At 46.2% G+C, this 9,917-nt stretch overlaps 1 protein-coding gene across 1 annotated transcript; it reads left to right on the top strand.

Annotated features, from left to right (window-relative positions):
• The first annotated feature begins 457 nt into the window (after positions 1-457).
• OXGR1 (oxoglutarate receptor 1) lies at positions 458-9,368 on the top strand. Its single transcript, XM_086330303.1, has 2 exons — positions 458-566; positions 6,515-9,368. The coding sequence occupies exon 2, from the start codon at positions 6,588-6,590 to the stop codon at positions 7,599-7,601; it is 1,014 nt and encodes a 337-aa protein (XP_086186429.1). The 5' UTR covers positions 458-566; positions 6,515-6,587; the 3' UTR covers positions 7,602-9,368.
• Positions 9,369-9,917: the final 549 nt, after the last annotated feature.

The following is a 9,917-nucleotide window of genomic DNA, read 5'->3' as shown; positions in this document are numbered from 1 at the left end:
TTTACCCGGACATTCTGATCGCCAAGAGAAAATGCCCAAGCATCTTTTACTTGGGAAAGCTTCTAGTAATCTTTCTCTTACAATGGATCTGGGGCGAGAACCCTCCTGCCAGGCTGTTTCTGTTCAGTTCAGTTCAGTTCAGTCGCTCAGTCGTGTCCGACTCTTTGCGATCCTATGGACTGCAGCACGCCAGGCTTCCCTGTCCATCACGAACTCCACTCCGGGATGCCTACTCCGGGAGCCTACAGTATAAACAGTATGAAAAGGCTGTGGTTGCTCCCTTGTAAATACGCCCTTTGGGCAGTTTCGCGTAAAATAGGCGTGGAGGCTGTCCAGAGATCCCCGGGAGCAGAAGCTGATGTTCCCGCGTTGCCCATGAAAGTGGACGACCGAGGGTGGGGTCCGCGGCGGGCTGGGCAGGACCTGGGCGCGCACCTGCGGCGCGGGCTCCCGCGGTGGGAGGGGCGGGGGCGGCGCGCGGCCTCTGCTGGGACCGTCCCGCCGCCAGGGCGCAGCCGCGCTCCGACGGCCACTGGGGCGCACGGCGGCCGCGCCTGGGGTACCAGGTGAGCCGCGACCTGGGCGAGCTGGGTTCGGGGCGGGAGGGAGCCGGGTGTGGCGGGAACCCGCGCGCTCATCCGGGAATGGGGACCTGGAATGCGGGATGCCCTCACCCAGAGGGAACAGAGCCTCCGGGTCAGTCTCTGCTGCAGGACCCAGCGAAGGTGGGAGTCCCGGGCCCCCAACTTAACCGCAGGTGTAGCACCCCGCGTTGTGGTATGGAGGAGGGACGCACCTGGGGACAGTTAAAGCCTAGAATGGCCGGAGATTTGTCTCAGGGAGACCTGGAGAAGTTCCTGACTGTGGGTTTCCTCTTACCCTTTTCGAGACCAAGCGTGGGGACTCTGGGGGCAGGGAGTTCCTCTCTGACATCGATTGGTTCCCCGCTCCGGATGCCTTCTTAGCTCACACTGTGTTTCTGGACTTTATCGTGTTAACAAAGTCCAAACCCCACCACAAACAAGAGGACAAATACATTTCCCCCTGAAATGCTTTTATTATATCTTGTTTTGTTTCCTTGCTGTAGATTAAGGTAACTAATACCATCTCTAAAGCTCCAGATTGTATGCAAAACTTGTGTGTGTCTTTATGGGCATTTCCATAGATTTTCTTTAATTGGGAAATATCGATGATCAAATAGCTAAAATCGCATCTTTGGGTTCCATCAGCATGATAGGTCCTGAGGGTCCTCAGGGTACTGGACTTGCAGATTCTTGTCTGAAATTTGGGGTTTGTGGGAAGAGTTGGGGAGAGGGGTTTCCTTCAGGGTCCAGGGCAGACAACATTCACCCTCATCACAAAGGAGGGCTAAGAGTTGGTCTGTACAAAGTACAAAGTTCAACTAGTTTATAAATATGTAGATGAGGAAACGGGGGCTTTCCAGGTGGCACTAGCGGTAAAAGAACCCGCCTGCCAATGCAGGAGACATGAGAGACTCGGGTTCGATCCCTGGGTTGGGACGATCCCCCACAGGAGGAAATAGCAACCCACTCCAGTATTCCTGCCTGGAGAATCCCATGGACAGAGGAGCCCATCCATACGGTCGTGAAGAGTTGGCTACAACTGAAGTGACTTAGCATGAAGACAGGCACACACAGATAAGGAAACCAGGATGAACCTTTGTGAATGAAAGGTGTATCCAAGGTTTCTCTTGGTAACCACATGCAACCCCAGCTGCAGGGTTTCGGAGGACTCCAAGGGAGGGTGAGAGGGCCAGGGAGCTGTGTCTCCCTGGTCAGCTGGCAACTTGGGGAAAGGAGGAGAGAATGGATGGTAGCTTAGCCTTAGAGCAGCACTAGGAAAACCCAGGGTGTGCTGGCGGGAGCTGCAGAGGAGTGGGTTGGGGGAGGGTTGGATAGAAGTTTACTGCAAAATTCTCAGCTACCCGAGAAAAATCACACTGCATCATTCATCCCACTGGATTTGTTCTCTCCAAGTGGGCAGGAGTCCTCCATGGATGTAAAACAGTATATGCGGCCCTGTGAGTAGACACCATGTCTGTCCTGCCTTCTTTATCCACAAAAACATGTGAGGTTCATGGGCAGGCTGGTCTTGGGCTGGAGGTCCTGAGCTGCATGTTTTCAAAACACTGACATCCTGCAGCTAGCCTTAAACCCTTGCAATCTCTTCCCACTTTCAGAGAAAGAAAAGTAGAGGCTAAAATGATGGGGTTTTTCCATTATGAAAAAATTCCCAAATCTTTGGTGCTGGCTTTTATTTGTGTGCCATCTAGTTTGGTTGAAACATATCTATCTGGTTTTGTTGAAGCATGAGAGATTATGATCTGTAGTTTACAGAGAGTCTGACAGTCCTAGGTGTCTGTAACCTCCCTACGATTGAGATCCACTCTTGTGGCCAAGGGTAGGAAATAGACTGCATTATTCCACAATGTCCTTTGAATGGACATGGCTCCTTTGTGGCAGTCTGGTGCTCTGGTAGCAGCTGTGAATCGCACAGGACTCTAGGACTGATGAAGAAAGAAACTGCCTTGTTCTGCTTGGTTCACGGTCCCGACTAGTTTTCACCTCCTGTTCACACGTGTTTGGTAAACTCAAACCGTTCCTTCAGTGAAGTTTAAGGGATGGAGGTGACATTTCTCAGTCGGTCACTCTTCAATAAATCCCACATTGCACTGTTGCTTTTCAAAACAATGAGGTGGTTGTTTCTACCTACAGCCTGCCTTTTCCTGATATGATTATGCTTTAAAATGGCCCCATTAACATGGCAGGGGTTTATTTGCAATGACAGAAATTAATTTTGCTCCTTACTTTAAAGCCATTAAAAGAACCAAACTTTTTTTTTTATTTCAATAACAGTTGCTGCTTCAACTAGCTTTTTGGCACAAGATAAGTTTAGCTAATGTTACTCATGATTCTTTTATTCACAGATGTGTTTATTGAGGCCCTCTGTGTGTCAGCCCCTGGGGTAGGAGGTGACTTCTTGTTTCTGCTTTCAAGGAGTCCACAGATAGGCGATGAGGTCTTGAATCTGGACTTGCTAAGAACAGATTTCAGGAGGTGCTGCTTCGGGGACTCCCTGTTTTCCTTGGGATTTAAATGACTGCCTTCTATCTGTGCATGAGTGCATTATGGCTTTTGGCCAAGGGACAGGCTGTGGTCTTCTGGCCTCACAGCATCCTTGCTGGTCAGCAGCGCCAACTCCTATCACCCCTAGTGCTGTGTCCGTGATGGTTCTGCCGGTAGCATCGTCCCCGAGGGTAAACCAACTGGACCAGGAGAAACACATTCCCTTTGGATCAGGAATACATGGTCCCAGGGAGCACTCAGGCTTCCCTGGTGGCTCAGATGGTAAAGAATCTGCCTGCAATGCAGGAGACCCAGGTTCAGTCCCTGGGTCAGGAAAATCCCTTGGAGAAGAGAATGGCAACCCACTCCAGTCTTCCTGCCTGGAGAATCCCATGGATAGAAGAGCATGGCAGGCTACAGTCCATGGGGTTGTCAGAGTCGGACACGACTGAGTGACTAACACTTTCACTTTTGGGGAGCGCTGGCTTCTCGAGTGAGGATTCTGACAACTGCCCTCCCCAACTCTGGCAGGTTTCCTATCCTTGAGCTATTCTTGCCCCAATTTATTCAAAATAAAAGTGATAGATGTTTAAATGTATTCTGAGGTTTCTCTTGAAATCCCTTGAACTCTGTCAGACCTCAGTGCCTTTGCACATTCTGTTTTCCTTGCCTAGAATGCCTTCCTCTCCTCTTGCCTGTTTCCTGAAAAGCTGAAATGTTCCCTTCTAAATGCTGTTCCTTTAGTGACCTGTCCTGTTCCCAGGTAGCTAATCCCTTTCTTCTTTGTAATATAGTGAAAGTGAAAGTGTTAGTCACTCAGTCGCATCCAACTCTTTGCAACCCCATAGACTGCAGCCCGCCAGACTCCTCTGTCCACAGAATACTCCAGGCAAGAATACTGGAGTGGGTTGCCATTTCCTTTTCCAGGGGATCTTCCCAAACCAGAGATCGAACCCAGGACTCCTGCTTTGGAAGCAGATTCTTTACCATCTGAGTCACCAGGGAAGCCCTTGTTATATTAGTACTATTGTACAGCCTTGTTCTATTCATCTATCAAAGGACTTAGCAATTAACATGTGACAGTCACTCAGTCATGTCTGACTCTTTGTGACCCCATGGACTATACAGTCCATGGAATTCTCCAGGCCAGAATATTGGAATGGGTAGCCTTTCGCTTCTCCAGGGGATCTTCCCAACCCAGGGATTGAACCCAGGTCTCCTGCAATGCAGGCGGATTCTTTACCAGCTGAGCCACAAGGGAAATCCAAGAATATTGGAGTGGGTAGCCTATCCCTTCTTCAGCAGATCTTCCCAACCCAGGAATCAAACCGGGGTCTCCTGCATTGCAGGCAGATTCTTTACCAACTGAGCTATCAGGGAAGCCCCTAGCAATTAACAGCTACCATTTATTGAGCACTTATTATGTGTCCAGTGGTGTCCAAGTGTTTTTCTTGGCTTTTTGGGTGGTGGTGGTGGTAGTGGTGGTATATTGACAGTTCTGTGAGGCAGAATTGTACTTTGTTAAAATAGTTTCTGTCTATCTCCCCAAGTAGGCTGTGATAGTGGCTTGTACATCTGTGCATGTTATTCATTTGGTATCTCTAGGATCTGGCAGAGTGCCTAATTAATACACAGTGGGCACTGCATAAATATGTAAGTGGATACATTTTACCAACAGCTATTTACATCTGAATAATAAGTTAATTGTAAGTAATTCTTCTTTTAAATGAACATCATGCTGAAATACACAGTCAAAATTTTAGCAAACACTGATAAGCAAGAAGAAGAAAGTTAACATACAACTCCCCCTCCTTCCCAGTACTGGAGAGTGTAAGCAACTTGCTTAGGGACACACAACTCCTCTTTGACTGAACAGAGTCAGGGTCAGGCCCTCTGGTTTATTGCACTCTAGCTCTTAACACTGCATGGAACTGCTGTTCCTTCTTCCCCTTCAAATGCCGCGTGCCCCCCTCCCCCGACACACAACATGAACAAATGACATTAAATGGCTTGGAAGAGCTGAAATTTGAAAATGAAATCCACCAGACACATCAAGTTGGAATGCATGAAATCTACGTTTAAAAATGTCCAGTGTTCAGTCACACCCCTTCCTATTGCACCCCTCATTTAGGGCCATCCCGACTGAGAGGTGCAGAGTGAGGCAGTTTGGAAAGAGAATGCATTCTAAGTCAGACAAACGGAGGTTCGAATCCCACCTGTGCCACTAGATGTTATCAGGAATAGGTTGCAGTTTAAGTCTCTTCTGTAAAATAGAGATAAGAAGAAATATTTCTCAGCTTTTTGTCAAGTTTAGAGGTAATACTGTGGTGAAGCGCCTCATGGGTGATTATTTTGTTTTGGTGACTGAATCTTTTTTTAATTTTTATTTTATATTGGAGCATAGTTGATTAATAATGTTGTGTTAGTTTCAGGTGTACAGCTAAGTGATTCCATTGTACATATACATTTATCTATTTTTTATCAAATTTTTTTTCCCATTCAGGTTATTACAGAATATGGTTCAGAGTTCTCTGTGTTATACAGTAGGTCCTTGGGGTGGGGGAGGGAGGATCGATTAGGAGTTTGGGATTGACATGTTCAGGGGGGTGCTCAGTCACTCAATTGTGTCTGGCTCTTTGTGACCCTTTGGACTATAGCCCACCAGGCTTCACTGTCCGTGGAATTTTTCAGGCAAGAATACTTGAGTGGGTTGCCATTTCCTCCTCCAGGGCATCTTCCCAACCCAGGGATCGAACCTGAGTCTCCTGCATTGCAGGTGGATTCTTTACCCGCTGAGCCATTGGGAAAGCCTAGAATTGACATGTACACACTGCTATATTTAAAACAGATAGCCTATGCATGACTAATGGTGGATCTTGTTGTGGGTAAGTCTCTAATGGTGATACCTTAGAGCTTGCCCCAGTAGCAGCCTGGCTAAGCTGTTTTTCACAGCTACACGTAGGGTTTTCCACCCAAATCCTTCATTTTAATTCTTATGAATTGCATCATTTAATTCTTATGAAGTGAAGTGAAAGTCTCTCAGTTGTGTCTGACTCTTTGCAATCCCATGAACAATACAGTCTGTGGAATTCTCCAGGCCAGAATACTGGAGTGGGTAGCTGTTTCCTTCTCCAGGGGATCTTCTCAAGCCAGGGATTGAACCCAGCTCTTCTGCAATGCAGGTGGATTCTTGGCCAGCTGAGCCACCAGGGAAGCCCTTTTAATTCTCACAGCATTTAACTTTTATATCATTGTTAGATGTCTTTAGTAACTTGCCTTACAGTCATTTTCTTAGAAATTCAATTTCTTCTCTTTGGAGATTAAAGAGAAAGAAGTGGCCAATTGGGGCTGTTCAAGCAGTTTTTGTTTAAAAGTGGATCATTGTTTTCATTACCCTACCATTAATGTTTTCTATTTTCCTTTATCAGCGAGTTACTTTCTCTTGGTCTGTATTGCCAAACTGAACTCTCTTGTCTTCTTGCGAGATGAAAGGAGACAGCCATGAATGAGCCACTAGATGATTTTGCAAATGCCTCTGATTTCCCTGATTATGCAGCTGCTCTTGAAAATTGCACCAGTGAAAATATCCCACTCAAGACGCACTACCTCCCTGTTATTTATAGCATTATCTTCCTGGTGGGTTTTCCTGGAAATGTGATAGCCATCTCCACGTACATCTTCAAAATGCGGCCCTGGAGGAGCAGCACCATCATCATGCTGAACCTGGCCTGCACCGACCTGCTGTATCTCACCAGCCTTCCCTTCCTGATTCATTACTATGCCGGCGGAGACCACTGGGTCTTCGGGGACTTCATGTGCAAGTTCATCCGCTTCGGCTTCCACTTCAACCTGTACAGCAGCATCCTCTTCCTCACCTGCTTCAGCATCTTCCGCTACTTTGTCATCATTCACCCCACGAGCTGCTTCTCCGTCCACAAAAAGCGATGGGCCATGGTGGCCTGTGTGGTGGTGTGGATCGTGTCGCTGGTGGCCGTCATACCCATGACCTTCCTGATCACAGCTACCACCAGCACCAACAGATCCACCTGCCTTGACCTCACCAGCTCGGATGACCTCACAACCATCAAATGGTACAATCTAATTTTGACCACCACCACTTTCTGCCTCCCCTTGGTGATAGTGACGCTCTGCTATACAATGATTATCTACACCCTAACACAAGGACCTCAGACGCACAGCTGCCTGAAGCAGAAAGCGCGCAGGCTCACCATTCTGCTGCTTCTCGTGTTTTATATATGCTTTTTGCCCTTCCATATCTTGAGGGTCATTCGGATCGAATCTCGCCTGCTTTCCATTAGCTGCTCCACTGAGCATCAGATCCATGAAGCATACATCGTTTCGAGACCACTAGCTGCCCTGAACACCTTTGGTAACCTGCTATTGTATGTGGTAGTCAGCAGCAACTTCCAGCAGGCCGTCTGCTCCATGGTAAGATGCAGAGCAGGTGGGGACCTGGAGCACGGAAAGAAAGTCAGTCAAAAAAACAACCCTTGAAACACTCCATATCCTCAGCCAAATTGAAATGCTGATACTTTTATAATAACTTCTAAGAAGTCCGGACTGTCTCCCTCAGTGGGATTCTCAGTCAATACTGTGCACTCAGGTCATCATGTCCCAAAGCCATGGCGGGGCTGCTGTGAGTTCTTTGCCATCTCTTTACTGAGATCTCCCCTTGGGTAGGTATAAGAATGGGATACACACATATAAGTAAAGTATTCAGATGCCGAGTTGGAACCATGGGAACTCAGGGCCCTCTGGGAGGACATCTAGTCTCACCAGCGTTATATAAAATTACACACACACACATATTTGCACATTGTTGTTGATGTTGTTTAGTTGCTAAGTTGTATTCAACTCTTCTGCAACTCCACGAACTCCCACCAGGCTCCTCTTTCCATGGGATTTCCCAGGCAAGAATACTGGAGTGGGTTGCCATTTCCTTCTCCAGGGGATCTTCCTGACCCAGGGATCAAACGTGCATCTCCTGCTTTGGCAGGCAAATTCTTTACCACTGAGCCAGCAGTATATATATAAAAATTGAAGTTGACCTACTTGCCATAGATTTAATGCCATGATAAGAGAAAGCCAATCTTCTCACTTACATTTTTTTTTTTTTTTGGCTCAGGTCTGTTTGTCATGAGCACCTAAACTACTCAAAGCCTTATTTGTGTATTTCTTAATATTCACTTTTTTAAAACCTCATGTCTTTAAATTTTTCTCAAAATTTGCTCTGAAATTACTAAACTGGTTTTCACTAGGCTTTAGTCAGTTTTGTAGATTAAAACAACTCAGTGTGATCAAAGATCTCCATGCAAATAGCTGAAACTAATACTTGTAAGATATTTGGGGAATTATGTTTTTATTGTTGTAGATCATTTAAAACATTGTTATTGAGGGTCTTCTCTGGTGGTTCAGTGGTTAAGACTCCATGCGTCCACTGTAGAGGGCACAAATTTGATCCTTGGTTGGGGAACTAAGATCCTGAGTGCTGTCCAGCATGACCGAAAAAATTTTTTTAATAATTAAAAAAATAAAAATTCTTATTGAATTTATAAATTTTTTTTTAAGCTGTACTAGTAATTATCAACATTTCTTGGAGAAGGAAGAAGCACTTTGGGGGTAATAGAAGTACTTTAAAACATAATGTATATTTTTTCTTGTTTTTTTTGGTTGTTCAGTCATGTGTCCCTTTAGATATAGCCGGCCAGGCTTCTCTGTCCATGGGACTTTTCAGGCAAGAATACTGGAGTATTCATTTCCTCCCCCAGGGGATCTTCCTCACCCAGGGATCAAAACCAAATCCCTCGTGTCTCCTGCATTGCAGGCTGAGCCATCGGGGAAGCCCCATGTATATATTGGGTATTAGAAGGGGAAAACAGGATGAGATGGTTGGATGGCATCACCGACTCAATGGACATGAGTTTGGGTAAACTCCGGGAGTTGGTGATGGACAGGGAGGCCTGGCGTGCTGAGATTCATGGGGTCACAAAGAGTCGGACATGACTGAGCAACTGAACAGAACTGAACTGAACACTGTTTTGATTTCTGTGAGAAAATATTCTAGGAAATACTGATTCTCCTTAGATACCTTTTCTTTTGTGTCTCTGTTGAAAATATGTTCTCTATTGTAACAGCTGAAGCAATTTCTGAATTGTGTGTACTTAATTAGCACTAAATGTAAATATTTAAGAAAATGCCTAGCCTGGATACTCAAAACTTTGGTAAATGTGTTGATACAATTAATAAACTAATTTAAAATCACTGAATAGGCTGATAATAGTTTTCTGTGAAAATGCAGCCTTGCTGCTGCTGCTGCTAAGTCGCTTCAGTCGTGTCTGACTCTGTTCGACCCCATAGACAGCGGCCCACCAGGCTCCCCCGTCCCTGGGATTCTCCAGGCAAGAACAGTGGAGTGGGTTGCCATTTCCTTCTCCAATGCGTGAAAGGGAAAAGTGAAAGTGAAGTCGCTCAGTCGTGTCCGACTCTTCGAGACCCCATGGTCTGCAGCCTACCAGGCTCCTCCGTCCGTGGGATTTTCCAGGCAAGAGTACTGGAGTGGGGTGCCATTGCCTTCTCCAAAATGCAGCCTTACCACCATTCTATTTACTTGAAGCTTATGTTCTCCATGTTTATGGTACAAAAATAAGAACCAGTTATGGAATAAGGCTGAAGCATATGATTTAAACAAAGCAGAGTATATCATAGGAACACTTTGTGATTTTCGGGATCTTCTAGAACTTGCCATCTGACTAAGACCTAAGTGAGGATGCTTGTTGGGACACTCCAGGCAAGCAGGGGAGAAAGAGGAAG

This window comes from Bos grunniens, chromosome 12 (assembly GCF_055505025.1).
Source record: "Bos grunniens cultivar Pamir isolate PY7600 chromosome 12, Bosgru_T2T1.0, whole genome shotgun sequence".
NCBI classification, from domain to species: domain Eukaryota; kingdom Metazoa; phylum Chordata; class Mammalia; order Artiodactyla; family Bovidae; genus Bos; species Bos grunniens.
Note: the sequence above shows the minus strand (reverse complement) of the source record. Positions and strands in the feature narration are given on the sequence as shown.